Below are 22,329 nucleotides of genomic sequence, written 5' to 3'. Positions count from 1 at the left end.
ACATTGATTCAACATAGTACTAGAAGTTCTAGCTTGAGCAATTAGGCAAGACAAAAAAAAAAAAAAGCCATCCTAAATAAAAAGGAGGAAATAAAATTTTCACTTTTTTATGCAGAAGACAAGATTTTTTTTTATACAGAAAATCTCACAGATTCAACCAAAAACGTGAACTAATCAACTAATTCAGTAAAGTTGCAGGATATAAAATCAACATACAGAAATTAGTTCCATTTCAATGTATTAAAAATGAGACATCTGAAAAAAACTATCCCATCCACATTAGTATCAAAAACAAGAAAATAATTAAAAATAAATTTACCCAGTGGAGTGAGAGATCTGTACAGTTATAGCTAGAATTTTTTACAAAATAGAAGAAAACGCAAATAAATGGAAAGTCACCCGTGTGCATGAATCAGAAGAATTAATATTGTTAAAATGTTCACAGTACCAAAAGCCAAAAGCATTTACCTCCCAATTTTAAATTATGCCACAAAGCTGTAGTATTTCAAACCATAGTGTTCTGGCCCCTAAATAGACACATAGACCAATGGGACAGTATACAGGATTTAGAATTAAAACCGTTCATATACAGTCAACCAATATTCAACAAGGGAGACTAGAACACCCACTGGGGAAAAAATAGTCACTTCTTTCTTTTCTGAGAAAACTGGATAAACATATACCAAAAAAAAAAAAAAAGAAAGAAAAAAGGCCCTTATCTCACATCACTCACAAAAATAACTAAAAAAATCAGTCTTAAACACAAGGCCAGATACCATAATATTCCTGAAAGAAAATATAAGGATGAAAGTCCTTGTAACAAGTCTTGAAAATAATTTTTTTTGATATGACATCAAAACCACAATAAAAGAAAAAATCCACAAATGGGCTACACCAAACTAAAAGATTCTCACAGAAAAAGGTGCAAGTAACGAGATGAAAATGTAGTCTAAAGAATGGGAAAAAAAAGTTTTGTAACCACATATTGAATGAGGGGTTAATATCCAGAATAGATATAGACTTTATACAACAAAATTCAATTAAGGAATGGGGAGATAAACAAAATTGACATTTTTCCAAAGAAGACTTCCAAATGACTACCAGGTATATGAAAAGATGCTCAACATCAGTAATCATGAAGAAAGTGTATTTCAAAATCACAGTGAAATACTGCAAGTGAATGAGAAAAGGGAATTAGGTCATGAAATTAAAGATTTTTGCAAATATCTCAGTTTTATGATAGGAAGTAGGTAGTAGTTGCTGTATTTCTAATTCCAAAAACACTCTTCTGGGAAATGAGTTAAACTGGATGAAGTCAAATGTCTTGCCACAACTTTAAGAAGTGACGGTGAGGCTGGATGCACAGTAAAAATGAAGAACTGTTAATGGCCTCTCAAATAAAATTAAAAGATATATCTTTTTTACAGAATTCCAATTATTGAGCAATTTCTATAGCAAGGAGAAACTAAAAATTCTACATCAAAACGAAGTTAAAAATTCTGAACATCTACAAAATAATGTGGATGCTATGAGTAGACTTGCTATTGTCCTTGTTTTTACTCTCGGTATGTTAAACATAATTACATTTGTTAATTTCTTTTTAATATAACTTTAGAATTAAAGCAATAAATTTCAATATACAAGCTTATAGTTTTATTTTCATTTAATTTTTTGCCACTGTTTTTCCTTGGCAAGCCATATTTCTAACTCAGATAGAAAATCCCTTGAAAGTGAAGTTTGTATTTTGTCACAAGAGGATGGGAAACTTATCGTAATTTATCCTACTAGAATAGACTGGAGGAGTGCTATCTATGGGGAAACCTGCTTGAGGTCTCAGAAACAGCTAGTCTCTTTTCCCCTTCTTTCCTTTGCCAGCAAACTTCCAGTAACAAAACAGGCAACACTTTGCGATGACAAATGCAGCAGTTGCCACACAGGCTAGCAGGAACCCAATCACGTCCAGAGAGTGGTACTGGAACCAGGTGAGGTTGTGGATAGCTGGTCGCAGGTGCTTGGCTCCTTTGTGGCGCATGACGAACTCAATCCAGAAGACTGCTCGGTCTAAGGGCTTTACAGGCTGATCATGCTGAATGGCTGATAACCTCATCACATTCTCTTTGTAGCTGAAGGAAAATCAAACAGACATCGATATATAGAATGAACTATAATTGAAAATTTGTGAAATTTTCTTGCCGATGGAAACAAACAATGCATCACAGACTTCAAGAAAAATAGATAATTTTCCTGTGAGGTGATTCTTGAGATCTTAGCTTAAGAGCTAGGACTTCTTAAATGTATAGAATTTCAAGCTACAAAGGAAAGAAAGAAAATGGGAGGGGTTTGTGTAGTCTAAAGAATGGAATGAATTAAGACTCAAAAAGAAAGAAAACAACAACAACAAAAAATCATAATTTGTTGTTCAAAGTTTGAATTATCTAGTAAAGACCTGATAGACATGTGTTAAAATGCTGTCATAATCCAGAGATAGCAGGAAAGTCTATGATGAGGTTCCAAGACATGTCCAGGCAGGGCTGATCTTACTTTAGTGAAGTAGTGTTCCAAAGTGTTGAAGTGGATTGTCTGTGCTTGATTCCTGATTCTGATATTTATCTTGTTGGCTGCTTTTTTTATTCTTTTTGTCCCACAGTTTTGTTTGCTCTAAGTTTATTAAATTTTAAAAAACCTTTTTATTTTTAAAACTTTTATTTTTATATTGGAGGGGCCATTCATAATATAATCTATTCCTCAGTTTTTTGTTTTTCTATGGAATAGATAGGAATATTACCTTATCTGATTGTTTTGAGATAATTTTTTTGAAGTGTTTTGAGAATATTGTATTGATTCTTAGAGGCATTCCCAGCATGTAGTATACTTGCAGTAAATATTTGCTAGCATTGCTGTGGTTCTTGTTCTAAAAGACTCTGGAGAAAGCTCAACATTTTACTTCCAGTCATTGCAATTACATTTATTTCTACTGTTGAAACGATAATAGACTAATAAACAAGAAATAAGAGAGAATAAAGAGATATACAGTGGAAACAGTGTCAGACTTTATTTTTTTGGGCTCCAGAATCACTGCTGATGGTGACTGCAGCCATGAAATTAAAAGACGCTTACTCCTTGGAAGGAAGGTTATGGCCAACCTAGATAGCATATTTAAAAGCAGAGACATTACTTTGCCAACAAAAGTCCATCTAGTCAAGGCTATGGTTTTTCCAGTGGTCATGTATGGATGTGAGAGTTGGACGGTGAAGAAAGCTGAGCACCGAAGAATTGATGCTTTTGAAGTGTGGTGTTGGAGAAGACTCTTGAGAGTCCCTTGGACTGCAAGGAGATCCAATCAGTCCATCCTAAAAGAGATCAATCCTGGGTGTTCATTGGAAGGTCTGATGTTGAAGCTGAAACTCCAATACTTTGGCCACCTCATGCGAAGGGTTGACTCATTGGAAAAGATCCTAATGCTGGGTAGGATTGGGGGCGGGAGGAGAAGGGGACGACAGGGGATGAGATGGTTGGATGGCATCACCAACTCGATGGACATGGGTTTGGGTAGACTCCGGGAGTTGGTGATGGACAGAGAGGCCTGGCGTGCTGCAATTCATGGGGTTGCAAAGAGTCGGACACGATTGAGCAACTGAACTGAACTGAACTGAAAGAGATATAGCTCAAGAACTCTAAATCACAAAGTGTTACAAGATGACACTGTAAGCAATAACAATGGAGGCAGCTTCTCTCCCTTTTCTGTTAAAACACAGGAGGAGCACTGTGTTTTTGAGAGGACTGCAGTAATTTGGAAACAGTTTTGTAATATAATATGAATAGGCTGCAATGAAGAAGTTACTTAATATGTGTTAAGTAACAGTATGTTTGACTTTTCATACTGTTCATGGAGTTCTCGAGGCAAGAATACTGGAGTGGTTTGCCATTCTCTTCTTCAGTGGACCACTTTTTGTCATAACTCTCCACCATGACTTGCCTGTTTTGGGTGGCCTTACACAGCATGACTCATAGCTTCATTGAGTTCACTAGCTCCTTCACCACAACAGAATGTGATCATTTTTGTTAGCTTTCTGTGATTGTGGTTTTGTTTCTGGAAGCTGTGGGATTGTAGATGTCCTTTTCATCATAGGGAATTGGAATGCAAAGTAGGAAGTCGAGAGATACCTGGAGTATTTGGCAAATTTGGTCTTGGAGTGCAAAATGAAGCAGGGCAAAGGCTAACAGAGTTTTGTCAAGAGAACACACTGGTCATAGCAAAAACGGTCATTCAACAACACAAGGGACAACTGTACATATGGAAATCACCAAATGATCAGAATCAAAATCAGACTGATTATATTCTTTGCACCCAAAATGGAGAAGCTCTATATATATGCTCAGCAAAAAAAAAGTAAAATGAGAGAGAAGAAATGCAAGAAAACAATGTGGTTGTCTGAGAAGTCTTTATAAATAGCTGAGAAAAGAAGAGAAGCAAAAGGCAAGGAAGAAAGGGAAAGATATACCCAGATGAATGCAGAATTCCAGAGAATGCAAAGTTCCAGGCCATTTAAGTGAACAAAGCAAACAATTAGAGGAAAACAATAGAATGGGAAAGACTAGAAATCTCTAAGAAAATTGGAGCTATCAAGAGAACATTTCATGCAAGGATGGACACAATAAAGGATAGAAATGGTAAGGACCTAATGGAAGCGGAAGAGATTAAGAAGAGGTAGCAAGAAAACACAGAAGAACTTTTCAAAAAAGGTGCTACTGACCTGGATAATCACAATGGTGTAGTGACTTACCTAGAGCTTAAAAATCAACGTTCAAAAAACTAAGATCGTGGCATCCTGTCCCACCACTTCATGGCAAATAGAAGGGGAAAAAGTTGAAACAGAAACAGATTTTGCTTTCTTAGGCTCCAAAATCACTGAGGATGGTGACTGTAGTCATGAAATTAAAAGATGCTTGCTCCTTAGAAGGAAAGCTATAGCAAAAGCGTATTAAAAAGCAGAGATATCACATTGCTGACAAAGGCCCATATAACCAAAGTATGGTTTTTCCAGTAGTCATGTACAGATGTGAGAGTTGGACCATGAAGAAGGCAGCGCACTGTAAAATTGATACTTTAGAATTGTGGTGCTGGAGAAGACTCTTGTGAGTCACTTGAGGAGACTCAAGTGAGGAGACTCACTTGAGGAGACCAAATTTGCAAGGAGATCAAACCAGTCAATCCTATAGGAAATCAACCCTGAATATTCATTGGAAGGACTGATGCTGAAGCTCTGATACTTTGGCCACATGATGCAAAGAGCCAACTCTGGAAAAGACCTTGATGCTGGGAAAGATTGAGGGCAAAAGGAGGAGTGGACAGCAGAGGATGAGATGGTTAGATAGTATCACCAACTCAATGGACATGAGTTTGACCAAACTCCAGGAGATAGTGAAGGACAGGGAACCCTGGCATGCTGCAGTCCATTGGGTCACAAAGAGTTGGCTACAACTTAGTGACTGAACAACTACCATAATAATGGTAACAACAGTATGTTACTAAACACAATATGTAGCAGATCATGAATAGCAGGTAATAAATCATCTTCATTTTTTGACACCAATTTTACATTATTAGGTAAAAATCAATAAAGATACTAGAGAGATGTGCATTTATACAAAACCAGCAAATAAAAGGTCTATTTCTTTAAAAAAAGAGAAAAATAATGTAATATTTTTGCTGTTCATTTAAACAGTGGAAACAGTGGCTGATTTTTTTGGGGGGGGGGCTATAAAATCACTGCAGATGGTGACTGCAGCCATGAAATTAAAGACACTAACTCTTGGAAGAAAAGTTATGACCAACCTAGACAGCATATTGAAAAGTAGAGACATTACTTAGTCAACAAAAGTCTGTCTAGTTGAGGCTACAGTTTTCCCAGTAGTCACGTATGGATAAGAGAACTGGACTACAAAGAGGCTGAGTGCCAAAGAATTGATACTTTTGAACTATGGTGTTGGAGAAGACTCTTGAGAGTCCCTTGGACTGCAAAGAGATCCAACCAGTCCATCCTAAAGGAGATCAGTCCTGAGTGTTCATTGGAAGGACTGATGTTGAAGCTGAAACTCCAGTACTTTGGCCACCTGATGCGAAGATCTGACTCATTTGAAAAGACCCTGATACTTTCCAGGAGGAGAAGGGGATGATAGAGGATGAGATGGTTGGATGGCATCACCAACTCAATGGACATGAGTTTGGGTAGGCTCTGGAAGTTGGTGATGGACAGGGAGGCCTGGAGTGCTGCAGTTCATGGGGTCGCAAAGAGTCGGACACGACTGAGCGACTGAACTGAACTGAACTGAAATGAATGTAATATTTTTGCTTTCATTTAGGACAATAGCTGTGCTAAGATTAAGTTTACAAAACACTGCTTATAAAACATAGATATACACTGTGCTACTATTACTGACAAATTCTCAAAATGTTTTCTTTATAAAGACTTATGAAAAAAGGGGAAGCATACACATCATATTTGTGATATTAATTTAATTGTGTTACTGAAATTCATGTATATTCTGAAGTGATTTGTAAATCAAATATTTGTGGTTTCATAAATTTGGCCTTTAACTAGTAATATCTCAAAATACCTCTTCAAGTAAGACAAAAACAAGGACAATGAAAGGAACTCAGAATATATCTACCTTTGTAAATAGTATCTACATAGCTGTAATTGAATAAATTAGAATGTTCTAGTTGTTTACCATTTATCAGTGATGGAATCAAGATATTATTACAGACTTGCAGACATAGAGAACAATTCATTGGTTATCATATTTTGGGGAGTAGAAATATATGGGTGGGGGAGTAAGAGGCAAAAACTACTGAGAAGTATATAAGCTCAAGGATGCATTGTACAACACTCGAAATAGAACCAATATTTTCTACTAGTTTTAAATGGAGAATAATATTTAAAAATTGTGTAAATTTTTAAAAGAGAACTATGCTGTCTATGGGGTCGCACAGAGTCGGACACGACTGAAGTGACTTAGCAGCAGCAGCAGCATGCCAACATATCACTTCCAAGTCAATTATGTTTAAATTCTATAATTCTTCCAAACAAGACAAAAATGGTAACAATCAGAAAGCCTAAGAATACACCTACATTTATAAATAATATCTTCATAGTTGAAACTGGCTAATTGGAAAGTTCTAGCTGTTTACCATTTATCAGTGATTGGGTCTAAATATTAGATAGAAAACTTGGAAAATAGTGAATGTAATGGGAATTTCAGATTGATTATATCAAGGTTGTTTACTGAAAATAAATTGTTAGAAGAGATTAAAACATTTTTAGAATTCACTTGCTGAAAGAAAGTAAAGTGGACATCTGTATTGCCCTACTTTAACTTCATTCTCAATGTTTCTTAATTCTTCTATTACTATTTCAATGATTCTTCTCATCCTAATGATTAGATCTTTCAAAATTTCTCCACTGTCTTTAAACCACTGACAAACCTTTCCCGTAAAATCATGAAAAAAATATTAATGTGACACTCACAATAGGTTATTGATGACTTAATTGAGCGAATCTTACTCCTCATTGTGCTTATGTAAAGACTAATGAGTTTTCATATGAGAACTTCTCCAGAAAGAGTATCTAGTGAAAAAATATACTCACGAAGGATTATTAATGACTTCCTTCAATGCATTGAGCAAATCTTCTGTTGACATTGTTTCCAAGTCCAATCTGACAGCAGCTCCCTTGGCCTTCATGTGAACAATGTTATGAGGTTGATCAGCAAACAAAGGAAGGCCCACCATAGGGATCCCATGGTAGATGGCCTCATAAATGCCGTTGCTTCCACCATGAGTTACAAAGGCTTTGGTTTTTGGATGACCTAGGATTGAGTGAATTTCAATAAAATTATTAATTTTAAGTCTTAGAAATAAATTGAGAAAAGTGCATTATAAGGTAACTTAAGGAAACAGTGTCTTCAATAACAGGTTATTACACATATGAAAGTCATTTTAAATTACTTTCATAACTCAGAGAAGTAACTGCTGCATCTGCTGAAGGGGTAAATGAAGACTTCATGAAAGAAGTGCTGAATCACTTGGACTTTACAAATGAATCCAGGATTGGCAGGTGAACAACTTGAAAGAGCATTCTGGGTAGAAGAAACCATATGTGCAAAAAAAGAGGATGGCATGTCAGAAATTATTCTCTTAAATATACAGTGGAGTTATTTAGTCTGATTAGGAATGGTGTCAGGGGAAGAGAAGGGTAATGGTAGAGGAACTGGAACCAGAGGAAGGAAAAGTAACCTTTTATTGCTTCATAAAAATGATTATGAATTTTTTTCTTACAGAAGCGAAGAGTCACTAGTAATAAAAGGAGAGTTCTTATTTTCAGTAGCATTTAGCATACCCTTACAGAGGGGAAAAGACAGACATAATGAAAGAATTCAGAGACAGAACAACAGTCCAAGAAGTTATTGAAAAGTTCATGGTGAGAAATAATTACAGCTAAAATAAAGATTTTGGTCATAAGGGATATGACTGTGTATAGTAAAATGCCAATTGTTATGGGTGCGTGTGCTCTCTTTCAGTCTTGTCCAACTCTTTGTGACCCCATGAGCAGAAGCTCTCCAGGCTCCTCTGTTCATGGGATTTTTCAGACAAAAATATGGAAGTGGGTGGCCATTTCCTTCTCCAGAGGATCTTGAGGACCCATGGATAGAACCAACTTCTCCTGCATCTCTTGCACTGGCAGGCAGATTCTTTCCCACTGAGCAGATTGGGAAGCCCTACCAACTGTCCCCATTTTCCCCTAGCATAGTAGATAGAAATAAAGCAGTAAAGTTTTTTTTTGAGTGTTTCAATAATTCTCTATATATTTGTTTCCCATCTGAGTACTATCACTCTGCTCAGCTGTTATTAATGTTTTCAATATTTTTTTTCTGCCAAGTCTTACCAAGAAGGTCGTTTTGGGGGATCCACTTATACAGTTGAGTATTGGGCCCTAGGGTGTCTGGTTTCTTGCCATCATATCTCCATAGAACCTGTTAAAGTAAAGGTAATACCTTATTCTATGAGTTGAATTTCAAAGTTACACCATTAGAATTCTAAGGCAATCAGACCACATCTAATTACATATCTTCCATATGACAAGTAAGGAAATGAGGACATATTAAGTAATGATAACTATTAATACACTAACATAAATAGGAATACGTACATTTGATATACACATGATGGCAAAGACAAATGAGATGTTCAATGATCAATTCAGATACTTAAAAAATTACTAGATGGTCTAGTTTTTAGTATAAAAAGATAGTTGTTTGTTTCAGTCACTAAGACATGTCTGGCTCTTTGTGACCCCATGGACTGTAGCCTGCCAGGCTCCTCTGTCCATGGGGTAGATAGTGGCCGATTACAAATAATCTACACACTTATTTGCCTTCTTTATATACTAGCTCTCTTTTCAAATATTCACTCATTTATTTCTTTTCGACTGTTATGGAAGAGACTTTATTTATATCAACTTTATATATAACAAGTTATTTTATTAGAATTTCACATATTTTGATTACAAAGAGGAAAATGCATGCATCAGCCACTTAAGAGAAATAAATATTTTTGCTTATTTATAAATTAATAATAAGTTAATTACTGTTGCCTAGAAAGTGTACTTCATTTCAGTTCAGTTCAGCCGCTCAGTCGTGTACAAATGTTTGCAACCCCATGAATTGCAGCACGCCAGGCCTCTCTGTCCATCACCAACTCCCGGAGTCTACCCAAACCCATGTCCATCGAGTCGGTGATGCCATTCAACCATCTCATCCCCTGTCGTCCCCTTCTCCTCCTGCCCCCAATCCTACCCAGCATTAGGGTCTTTTCCAATGAGTCAACACTTCACATGAGGTGGCCAAAGTATCAGAGTTTCAGCTTCAACATTAGTCCTTCCAATGAACACCCAGGATTGATCTCTTTTAGGATGGATTGATTGGATCTCCTTGCAGTCCAAGGGACTTTCAAGAGTCTTCTCCAACACCATAGTTCAAAAGCATCAATTCTTCGGCGCTCAGCTTTCTTCACCATCCAACTCTCACATCCATACATGACCACTGGAAAAACCATAGCCTTGACTAGACGGACTTTTGTTGGCAAAGTAATGTCTCTGCTTTTAAATATGCTATCTAGGTTGGCCATAACCTTCCTTCCAAGGAGTAAGCGTCTTTTAATTTCATGGCTGCAGTCACCATTTGCAGTGATTTTGGAGCCCCCAAAATAAAGTCTGACACTGTTTCCACTGTTTCCCCACCTATTTCCCATGAAGTGATGGGATCAGTTGCTATGATCTTAGTTTTCTGAATGTTGAGCTTTAAGCCAACTTTTTCACTCTCCTCTTTCACTTTCATCAAGAGGCTCTTTAGTTCTTCTTCACTTTCTGCCATAAGGGTGGTGTCATCTGCATATCTGAGGTTATTGATATTTCTCCCGGCAATCTTGATTCCAGTTTGTGTTTCTTCCAGCCCAGCGTTTCTCGTGATGTACTCTGCATATAAGTTAAATAAGCAGGGTGACAATATACAGCCTTGATGTACTCCTTTTCCTATTTGGAAACAGTCTGTTGTTCCATGTCCAGTTCTAACTTTTGCTTGCTGACCTGCATACAGGTTTCTCAAGAGACAGGTCAGATGGTCTGGTATTCCCATCTCTTTCAGAATTTTCCACAGTTTATTGTGATCCACACAGTCAAAGGCTTTGGCATAGTCAATAAAGCAGAAATAGATGTTTTTCTGGAACTCCCTTGCTTTTTCGATGACCCAGCGGATGTTGGCAATTTGATCTCTGGTTCCTCTGCCTTTTCTAAAACCAACTTGAACATCTGGAAGTTCACGGTTCACGTATTGCTGAAGCCTGGCTTGGAGAATTTTGAGCATTACTTTACTAGCATGTGAGATGAGTGCAATTGTGCAGTAGTTTGAGCATTCTTTGGCATTGCCTTTCTTTGGGATTGGAAGAAAACCTGACCTTTTCCAGTCCTGTGGCCACTGCTGAGTTTTCCAGATTTGCTGGCATATCGAGTGCAGCACTTTCACAGGATCACCTTTGAGGATTTGAAATAGCTCAACTGGAATTCCATCACCTCCCTTAGCTTTGTTCGTAGTGATGCTTTCTAAGGCCCACTTGACTTCACATTCCAGGATGTCTGGCTCTAGGTGAGTGATCACACCATCGTGATTATCTGGGTCATGAAGATCTTTTTTGTACAGTTCTTCTGTGTATTCTTGCCACCTCTTCTTAATATCTTCTGCTTCTATTAGGTCCATACCATTTCTGTCCTTTATCAAGCCTATCTTTCCATGAAATGTTCCCTTGGTATCTCTAGTTTTCTTGAAGAGATCTCTAGTCTTTCCCAATCTGTTGTTTTCCTCTATTTCTTTGCACTGATCGCAATTTTTTGAGCATTTCTTCCAAAAACAATAACAACTGTAATTTTTTGACATGAATCCAAGCTATTATCACTATTACTATATTTAGAATGTTTTACCTTTGGAAAAGAAGAGCCATTTGGTAATTTGTAATAATAGACTGTTGAAAAATTTCTAAAACTGTGACACTAAAGCTTATTCAACTGATTCTGAATGCTTCAACATTGAAGCACAAAACATTGATCTCATTGATTAATGTGGTCTCTAGGTTCAGTCTCTAGGTGGTCTCTAGGTCTCTTGTGCTTTCCTTGTAGCTTTGTTGGTAAAGAATCTGCCTACAATGCAGGAGACCCAGGTTTGATTCCTGGGTTGGGAAGATCCCCTGGAGAAGGAAATGGAAACCCACTCTAGTATTCTTGCCTGGAGAATCCTGCTAGGCTCCTCTGTCCATGGGGTCCCAAGAGTTGGACACAACTTAGCGACTAAAACACCACCAGATCCAGTGCCAAAATAAAGAACAATTTTGGAGTTCCAAGCAATTCTCATAAACTGGATTATAATTTACTAGTGTTTAACTTCTGCTTGCTCCATGAATGAATGTAAAGTAAGTCTTTAATTTTTCAGCAAAATTGACCATAGGCTATTAGTTGAAGTCTATCAGATAACAAACATAAAACAGTTCACAATTATACAAAGAATCAAGGGATATCTTATACATTAGAATATAAATTGCTGCTATATATTATGGAGAAGGAGGCTGCTGAACTTCTCCATGCCAGTCTTCCTTATGCTTGACTGCTTCTTATAGTCCCTTCTCCCTCCTCAATCAGAAGGAGTAATGTGATAGTTTAGAAGCAGAGTTCAGTAAGGGCCAGACTTCACAATGCATAGGATTCACATTAAGGGCAGGACCCTGTCTTCACACTTTCTTTTGATCTTCCTGCCTCAGACTTTGGAAGTTCACAGTTAGCCAGGGAGGCTGATGTTCCTCTTTCTCTAAGTCACTGTGACTGGGTGGGATCTAAAGGAAGCTTGGGGAGTCCTAGCCATCTTTTCTCTGAATAGTTTCCTGAAAAATATAATGAATAGGGCTGTTTTGAAATTTAGGGGAGATAAAAGGGACCAGAACTACCTGGGGAGTACAAATTGCCTGGAACTTTTCAGGCTTTTATCACTATTACTTAACATGATTGTTCTACTATGCTTACTGTTACATTTTAACTTCTGAGAACATCTGTATGTGTATCATATCCTGAGGAGTCCTTTAAGGAAAAGGAACAAGTGTCAAGGCAGAATTTGCTGGTTTCTTTTCCTACCTACAATATCATTATAATATCCAAATTCACACTGCTGCTGATAAGTCGCTTCAGTCGTGTCCGACTCTGTGCAACCCCATAGATGGCAGCCCACCAGGCTCTGCCGTCCCTGAGATTCTCCAGGCAAGAACACTGGAGTGGGTTGCCATTTCCTTCTCCAAACTGCATCTCTAAATATCATTGTTTTGATTATAATATCAATCTAAAATTATTATCTATCAAAGACAGTCCCTGCATGGCTATAGCACCTGCCATGTATATTTTGGTTTATACATATATATATGGTAAATTGGAGCTATCAGCTATCATATTAGTTACCTTTCTGGCAGAAAAATCAGACCTTTTATAAAGTTTAACAGACTCATTAAATAGTTATCCACTATTAAGTTACTGTGTGTACCTTTTGTGGAATCTGGGCAAGAGCTGATGCAATCACATTGGCTCTTTCTTCTGAGATGTTACTGACCATTGACCCCAATGAAAACACCACAATACCATTTTCTCCAGAGCTCTGCACAAACTCTTCCATTTCCTGTGAAAAAAAGAATTTGTTCCATCACAAAAGAGCAGCAGCATAGCAGACATTATTGAAGGGATTGATGCAAGCAACTAAAGAGAGAAAATAAGATATAGTCTGAAGATATTAGAGTAGTGGCTTCTTAAAAAAATATTATGGAAGGATACACATAACATAAAATTTACTTTCTTAATTGTTCCTAAATATATAGTATAGTAGTGTAAAGTATATTCACACCGTGCAACCAATCTCCAGAACTTTTTCATCTGCCAAAACTGGAAGTCTATGCTCATTAAAAAACTCTGTTTCCTCTTTCTCTAGCCTCTGGCAAGTTTCATACTACCCTGTGTTTCTACAAATGTAACTAGTCTGGATACTTCTTATATGTTAAATCCTACAGTATTTGTCTTTTCCTGATTGGTTTATTTCACTCAGCGTAAGGTTCATTTATGTTGTGATGTGTCAGAATTTCCTTTTAAAGATAAGCAATATTTCATCATTGTGCATATGACATTTTGTTTATTGTTTTGTCTCTTGATGGACCCTTGGGTTGCCCAACTTCTTGGGTCCTGTGAATACAGCTTTTACTTACATGTTGTACAAATATCTCACCCAGAGGAATTGCTGAGCTGTATAGATAGACAAGTTTTATACTAGAAAGTGTACATTATTCTTACCTCATGCTATATAGCTAGTTTATAGACTGATTCCCTTTCCCTGCACCCCACTATGTTCTTGAACATGTAAACTTCACATCTTGGACTTCGGTCACATGTGCTAATAAATATAATATTTAACACTAAAAATATTTTTAAATATTTTGAGTAAACTCTATATTATTTTCAGTAATGACTGTTTTTTTTTTGTTTGTTTGTTTTTTAAACAGACTTCATCCCTTGGAGGTACTTGGAGGGAAATGGGTCATATGAGGCCATTTCTTTTATTATGTATAATTGTGCAAAGGTGTTTGTATATTAGCAGGAAATGAGATAGAGCCAGTACACAGTAGTGACAAGGAGGCACTGTTAAACAGTATTATACTCAGACTCTGCATCAGTTATGTTCTTAATTACTAACATAGCTTTTTAGAAGCTACACTGCAGGATTTAATTCACCAGTAATTCCTTATTTTTATAGGTCTACTAAACCATTTATTTATTCCAGGCAGATTTTTTGAGAATTATTGTAGGTTAGTCATTAGTACTTCATTTTTCTATATTAGTACATGAAAAATTTATTATGTGAATCACTTTATGTTTATCATTCACTCAGCTCTGTAATCCTTATCCCTTACTTTCAACTTTGTCATAATTTCCCAAACTCTTTATCTAAATTTCTAATCAGAGACATTATGATTTCTTTCTTTTTTTTTTTGTGGCTGGATGAATTAGTATTTGGCCTCTTAGCAAGTATAATGATTATAATAAAATATTGTTGTCTATATTCACCATTTCATACCTTATATCTCTAGGGCTTATTTACTAAGAAAATTTATAAGTTTGTATCCTTAAACAACATCTCTCCTATTTCCCACCTACCAGCCCCTGGAAACCACTCTTTTACTCTCTATTATTATGAGTCAGCATTTTTGGATTCCACATGTAAGTGATATCACACAATATTTGTCTTTCTCTGTCTCTTCAAAGAAGTAAACAAAATTAGAAACCTTTAGCTAGACTTACAAAGAAAAAGAAGACTCAAATAAATACAATTATAAATGAAAGAGGATACATTAAAATTGATATTGCAAAAATATATAGGATCCAAAGAGACTACTATGAATAATTAAATGATAACAAATTATATACCCAAGAAGAATGGATAATTTTTTAAAAACACAGTCTACCAGAACTAAGGAAGAAATAGAAAATCTGAATAGTCATAATGAGTAAAGAAGTCAAATCAGTAATCAAAAACCTACAAACATGTAAGATGGTTGGATGGCATCACTGACTCAATGGACATGAGTCTGAGCAAGCTCCAGGAGCTGGTGATGGACAAGGAAGCCTGGGGTACTGCAGTTCATGGGGTCGAAAAGAGTCAGACATGACTGAGTGAATTAACTAACTACTAACCAACACATAAAACCCCAGGACCAGATGACTTCACTGAGAAATTCTATAAAATGGTATAGGATAATTAATCCAGTTCTTCAGAAAATATTAAAAATTAAAAAAGAGGATGGGAGCACTTCCAAACTCATCTTACAAGGCCAGCATTATGCTTATACCAAATAGATAAGAACAGTACAAAAATAAAAACTATAGGCCAATGTCCAGACTATAGTATAAATGCAAAAATTATCAACAAAGTATCAGCAATTAAATTCAAGAACACATTAAAAGAATTATATAGCAAGACCAAGTGAGAATTATCCCTAACATGCAAGGATGCTTCAGTGTATCCAAATAATAATTGTGATACATTACATGAATAGACGGAGAAGGCAAAGGCACCCCACTCCAGTACTCTTGCCTGGAAAATCCCATGGACAGAGGAGCCTGGTAGGCTATAGTCCATGGGGTTGCTAAGAGTCGGACATGACTGAGCAACTTCACTTTCACCTTTCCCTTTCATGCACTGGAGAAGGAAATGGCAACCCACTCCAGTATTCTTGGCTGGAGAAGCCCAGGGACAGGGGAGCCTGGTGGGCTGCCATCTATAGGGTCGCACAGAGTTGGACACGACTGAAGCGACTTAGCAGCAGCAGCATGAACAGAATGAAATATAAAATAACTTTATTATCTCAATAGATGTACAAAAAACATTTGACAAGATACAACATTTTTTTATGATAAAAATCCTCAACATAGGGAATAGAAAGAACATAACTCAATGTAATAAAGTTACATTGTAAAAATGTAATAAAAGAGTTACAATGTAATAAAAGAGATGTATGACAAACCCAGACCTAACATTATACTCAACAGTGAAAGTTTGAAAGCTTTTTCTCAAAGATCAGGAACAAGACAAGGATGCCAAATGTCATACTGATTCAACATAGAAGTCCTAGCTAGAGCAATTAGGCAAGACAACAAAATGAAAGGCATCCTAAATAGAAAGGAAGAAATAAAATTTTCATTTTTTTGCAGAAGACATTTTTTTGTGCAAAAAATCTCACAGATTCAACCAAAAACCTGAATTAATTAATAAATTCAGTAAAACTGAATTAAGGTTATATGTTGATAATATCAACATACAGAAATTAGTTCTGTTTTTACATACTGTGTAAGTTCTGAAAAAAGCTATCCCAGTCACAACAGCATCAAAATAAGAAAATAACTAGGAATAAATTTAACCAATGATGTGAAAAATCTGTGCAGTTATAACTACAAGCATTTGTTTTAGAAATACAAGAAAATGCAGATAAAGAGAGAGTTGTTCTGTATTCATGGATCAGAAGAATCAGTATTGTTAAAATGTTCACACTACCCAGGGCCAACAGCAATTTCAAAGGCACCTCCCAATTTTAAATTATATTACAAAGCTGCAATATTTCAAACCATATTGTACTGGCAAAAAATAGACACATTGACCAATGGAACAGCATACAAGATTCAGAATCAAAACCCTGAGAATATAGTCAGCCAATATTCAACAAGGGAAACAAGAATAACCAATGGATAAATAATAGTCACTTCTTTATTTTTTGAGAAAACTGAATAAACATAAGCAAAAAAATGAAATGAGGCCCTTATCTTACACCACTCACAAAAATAACTCAAATTTTAATAATAACTAATTAATAAGAAAATTTTATAACTAATAAGGACTAATAACTCAAAGATTTAAACATAAAACCAGATACTATGACACCCCTACCTACAAGAAAACATAGGGATGAAACTGCCTGCATTTGATTTTGAAAGTGATTTTTGATATGATATCACAACCACAGTAAGAGAAAAGAAAATCAACAAATTGGACTATATCAAACTTAAAATTTCTTCATAATAAAAGAAACAAGCAATAAGAGAAAATGCAACCTGAAGAATGGAACAAAAATGATTTTGTAACCATATATTGAGTGAGGAGAGTAATATCCATAATATATCTAGAACTCATACAATAAAACTCAATTAAATAGTGGGCAGAATAACAAACTCACAATAAAATTCAATTAAATAGTGGGTAGAATAACAAACTCACATTTTCCAAAGAAAATGTCCAAATGGCCACCGGGTATATGAAAAGATGTTCAATAACACTAATCATCAGGGAAATGTATTTCAAAACCACAATGAGATATTACCTCACACGTGTTAGAAAGTCTGCAACTAAGAAGAGACGTGTTGTGAGAAGGTAGAGAAAAGTGTCCCACTGTCAGTGGGAATGTAAACTGTTCAGCTCTTAGAGAACACAAAATGAAGGTTCCTAAAATAATTAAAAGTAGATCTTCTGTATGAACCAGCTATCCCATTTCCGGGTATGCAGGCAAAAAATAAAAATAAAAGGAGGATAGCAAAGAGATACATGTGCTCCCATGTTTATTGTAGCATTATTCACAATAGTCAAGAAACAACTTATGTGCCCATCAATGGGTAAATCTTAAGAAAGAGGTTTCACACACACACACTCAGAATGGAATGTTATTCACCCGCAAGAAAGAAGGAAATCCTGCCAATTTCGATAACATAGATGGACCTTGAAGACATGATGTTAAATTTGTGTTTTAATTCTAATCCTTATCTACCGCTTTAATGAAATATGCGGAGAAGGCAATGGCACCCCACTCCAGTACTCTTGCCTGGAAAATCCCATGGACGGAGGAGCCTGGTAGGCTGTAGTCTGTGGGGTCGCTAAGAGTCGGACACGACTGAGCGGCTTCACTTTCACTTTTCCCTTTCATGCACTGGAGAAGGAAATGGCAACCCACTCCAGTGTTCTTGCCTAGAGAATCCCAGGGACGGCAGAGCCTGGTGGGCTGCCGTCTATGGGGTCGCACAGAGTCGGACACGACTGAAGTGACTTAGCAGCAGCAGCATAATGAAATATGAATTATGACATATATCATGAAAATTGTAATTCTAGCTTACATTCTTTTTTTAACCTTCAGGAAAATTGTGACCTTTTAATATTTCTTATTTTACATCTGAATATTGCATTATAGCTGATTTAGTGTAATTAAGCATTTTTATGAAAATATAGATTTATATATACATTCATTTATATTGTTGAAGAAGGTTGTTCATTTTAGCTAGAGCCTTAAAACTTGCAAAAATATTTTAGTCATCTTGCTCACCTGATTGCCAAACCTTAAATATTCAATTCAATTAAATTTACTTTAGTAAACTTTATTAAATTTATTAAATTATTTGCATTAACTTAATTTTTTAATTTAGTAAACTTTTAAAATTTATTTTTTTAAAACTGCGTGGGACTTCCCTGGTGGCTCAGTGTTAGAAGAATTTGCCTGCAATGCAGGAGATGCAAGTTTGATCCCTGGGTCTGGAAGGTCCCCTGGAGAAGGAAATGCCAACCCACTCCAGTATTCTTGCTTGGGAAATCCCATGGACAGAGGAGCCTGGTGGGCTACAGTCCATGGGATCACAAAAGAGTCGGACACAACTTAGCGACTAGACAGCAACAATGCGGTATCTACTTTAGCAGCTTTCTGAATAATATAATCTTGATTAGGGAAATCATCTCAATTTCAGTAAGATTCTTGTCACATATTGGGTTAGTGATAGTATGTTATCGTAACAAAATAAGAATAATGAAGATAGTTAATATTTCTTCTGGCTCATTAGATGCTACTGACATTTTGGATGTTTGACATGTACTTACAATTTTTCCCTCAACGCCAATATGAGGTTGCTACTTCATAAGATTTAGTGTTGTCCTATCTCTATGACTATGTTGCCTGTATCTTGAACAACCTGCTGAATATTCTTCTTTCCCATTCTCTACCCTTTACAATCCAACCCAATGACCACATCCTGTTTTTTGGTTTTTTTTTAAGGATATGTGACCATATCTCTTTCTTACCCTTTTAATGTTCTTGCCAGTGCTCCTACTAGATGTTTCTAATGTTAATAATTATCTGTTTCCAATTCACCTCACCAGCATTATCAGCCTCTTTACTTAGCCTCTTCTTGTTTAGACTGAACTTGGACTTCTTGGGAACTGTCATTATGACTCTACCTGCTTTTCTTTTCTATCTTCTTCTATCCCTGCCCTATCCCTTCTGTTTATTCATGAACATCTTTCAGATCTTCTTATGATTCATGCTGGATGTTTCTTTAGCACAGTGGTCTTTTCTTATTATAATACTTTTACACACTTTTTATGACTTCCTTGTATTCTGTCTTTCTAGGTGGAGTGTCAGGTGGCAGAAACTGTCTATACCATTTCTCTATATTAGCACTCCCCAAATAAGTTATATATATAATTATCCTTTAACAGGATAATTATGCTACTATATTGTAACTAATATTATGTTAATATTAAAATATGCATTATATATTTACTATATTTTTATATAATAATATAACTATAAATGTCTGATACTTCAGTATGTGTTGGATAGTGATGTCGGAATTTAATGCATTCTCAAAGTGTCTAGCATATTCTCTTTATTCTGTGATGTTAATAAATTTCAGATACTTGTGTTGACATAGAAATATATCAATTTCTAACTGGAAGTTCACTGTATCCAGCTTCCCACATCTGACTCATTGCAATCAAACATTCTAAATAAAGAATGCAGAATGATTCCTATTGAAAACACAAAGTTAACAAAGAATGACAAAGAAGAGTAGGTGACCTTAGGCAAGGATTTGGCAGGTTTGCAGTGGAGGCCTCCAACAAATTCAAAATTTGGTAGCCGTGGGCGAGGAAATGAAAAATCCCAATAGTTTCGAATGAGCCACATTTCAGCTTTCCCCATTGTCTCAACTAATGTAGTGGGCCTTCCTGAAAGTGAAATAAAAAGCAAAAGACAACAACAAATGTTGAATCAAATGAGAATACTGACGTGTGTGTATATATATATTACGCTTAGTCACTCAGTCGTGTCTGACTCTTTGAGACCACATGGACTGCAGCCCTCCAGGCTCCTCCGTCCATGGGGATTCTCCAGGCAAGAATACTAGAGTGGGTTGCCATGCCCTCCTTCAGGGGATCTTTCCAAACTCAGGGATGGAACCCAGGTCTCCCGCATTGCAGGTGGATTCTTTACCATCTGAGCTACCAGGGAAGCCCATGTATATACATTAGGTAAGTTTTATAAAGGACCTTGGGATGATGTGACCAAATATGTTTCAATGTAACTGTTCTTTGACAAATATACAACATTAGATAGGATGATATGAAATAACATAACACTATTTGGAAACTGAGCTACACAAGTAGAAACAATTTCTAAATGCTACCTAGGTACTTGAGCTACAAATATATGTTTAATTCTCAGTGTACGTGTCTTCATTTACCAAGACATTTTATGAGATTTTCAGTGACTTAAATTTTTAAGTTAAAAAAAGAAGTTTTGTAAATTGATAGTCACTTGCAAAAGTCCTACCTACATGCTTCAAATTGTGGTATATGACTTCCTGGTATCCAGTACTAGTAAAGGGCTACAAGGTTGTACCTCACCCTATAATTTAAGTGTTTTCATTTCATGATATTTATAACATTGATGGGTATTTTACATTTTTATATGAATGTTTCACTTATTTGAGACAAATTTCTGTGAATTTATATTTATATGAACTCACTTTCCAAGGCTCTATAAAGATAAGACTTAATCCTGCCAACTAAACACATGACTTACCTAGTACTTCACTGTAAAACTGATTCCACTTCTTCTCATTGTATGCCTGGAACCAGAAGTCAAAATAGAGTACATATATCATATTTTTGACCCTCTCCATGAATGTCATGTGATCACTTAATTCCGAAAACATAACAGGTACATAGGATGGTGGGAATGGAAGCCTTCCACTCTTCTTTTCAACTGAAGATCCAGGTGAGGAGTAGAGACTGTACATGAATGGTATTTTAAGGATCTCAGCCAGCAGCTCACCACAGGGTCCAATAGCATCTGCAAGAATGACATCAAACCTTTCTTCATGCAGTTTTGTCATAAGTTTCTTATTTGAAACAACTTCTTTACAGACAATCATTAAAATATCAGAATATTCCCAAGATAAACTTTTCACTGTTGAAAGATGGTTCCAGAAGGAATCTCTCACTGCACGCATCCATTTCTCAACAAAAAGGTTGACAAAATTCTCATTTTCTTTAATTAAAGGTACAGGGAAAGTCTCCAATTTGATAGAAGATGTTTTTTTGGGATCAATGAAAATGGTAGCTGAAGATGTCAAAACAGTCACCTCATGACCCCTCGTGACAAGTTCATCCAGAATTGTCTTCATATTCATCCAATGACTATATTCCACTGGCCACACCAGCACCTTTCCAGAACTTCCAGAGCTAAAGTAGCAAGTCAGTTGTAGCAGCAGCAGAAGTGAGAGCCATTTCATATACATCTTGTTTATATGCAGTACTTTAAGCAATTACTGCAGACTTTTTATATTGCTCAGGCTTATATCCAGAAGACATCCATCAGAAGTTAAATTATAACTCCTATACCAAAAGTAAATAGATTAAACATACAGTCAGCAAATGTGGAAATCAGGTGAAAGGGCAAAGCATAGAACACTTGGAGATTATACAGTGTGTTTAATATTGTTTTATCACTGCTGTCACCAATCTAAAAGTCGATGAACTTTTATACACAAATCAATTATATTATGTAAGAAAGAAGACTAGTGTAAATCACTGCAAATGAGAGGCTCTTGTGTCTGCTGTTTCCTTGACACAGAATTAGAGAAGGGTGACATCAACAAGATGCATGATTAAGAGGTCCCAACAACTGTATTTTTCACAAAAATAGCAAAAACAATAAATGAACAACTACAAATTACTTTGCGACATTTCTGGACTACAGTGAAGAAGCAGCAGAAACCCTGCAGATTGCAAAGTCTGAGGATCTCCATGTAGAAAAGTGTGGGAAAGAGTTTACCTCTCCCACCTCTCCCTCTAGCTCAGAGGAGCTTGGCACCGGCAGGGATCCCCTCAGAG

The 22,329-nt window shown here is 36.2% G+C and overlaps 1 protein-coding gene across 5 annotated transcripts; it reads right to left on the bottom strand.

Annotated features, from left to right (window-relative positions):
- Nucleotides 1-1,843: 1,843 nt before the first annotated feature.
- Nucleotides 1,844-21,737, bottom strand: LOC145510123 (UDP-glucuronosyltransferase 2B4-like). Of its 5 annotated transcripts, XM_081500796.1 has the most exons (7): nt 21,427-21,734; nt 21,017-21,075; nt 20,012-20,160; nt 13,129-13,260; nt 8,946-9,033; nt 7,650-7,869; nt 1,844-2,123 (listed from the first exon to the last, which is right to left on the bottom strand). In XM_081500796.1, exons 1-7 carry the CDS (start codon nt 21,732-21,734, stop codon nt 1,844-1,846), a joined length of 1,236 nt encoding a protein of 411 aa, XP_081356922.1. The 5 variants fall into 5 exon arrangements, with proteins under 5 accessions (XP_081356922.1, XP_081356689.1, XP_081356837.1 ...); XM_081500563.1 differs by having other exon boundaries at nt 21,017-21,734; XM_081500711.1 differs by lacking the exon at nt 21,017-21,075 and having other exon boundaries at nt 21,269-21,734.
- Between the last annotated feature and the right edge of the window lie 592 nt (nt 21,738-22,329).

The sequence above is a fragment of the Giraffa tippelskirchi genome, chromosome 1 (genome assembly GCF_054371585.1).
Source record: "Giraffa tippelskirchi isolate mGirTip1 chromosome 1, T2T-mGirTip1v1.2.pri, whole genome shotgun sequence".
NCBI classification, from domain to species: Eukaryota; Metazoa; Chordata; class Mammalia; order Artiodactyla; family Giraffidae; genus Giraffa; species Giraffa tippelskirchi.
Note: the sequence above shows the minus strand (reverse complement) of the source record. Positions and strands in the feature narration are given on the sequence as shown.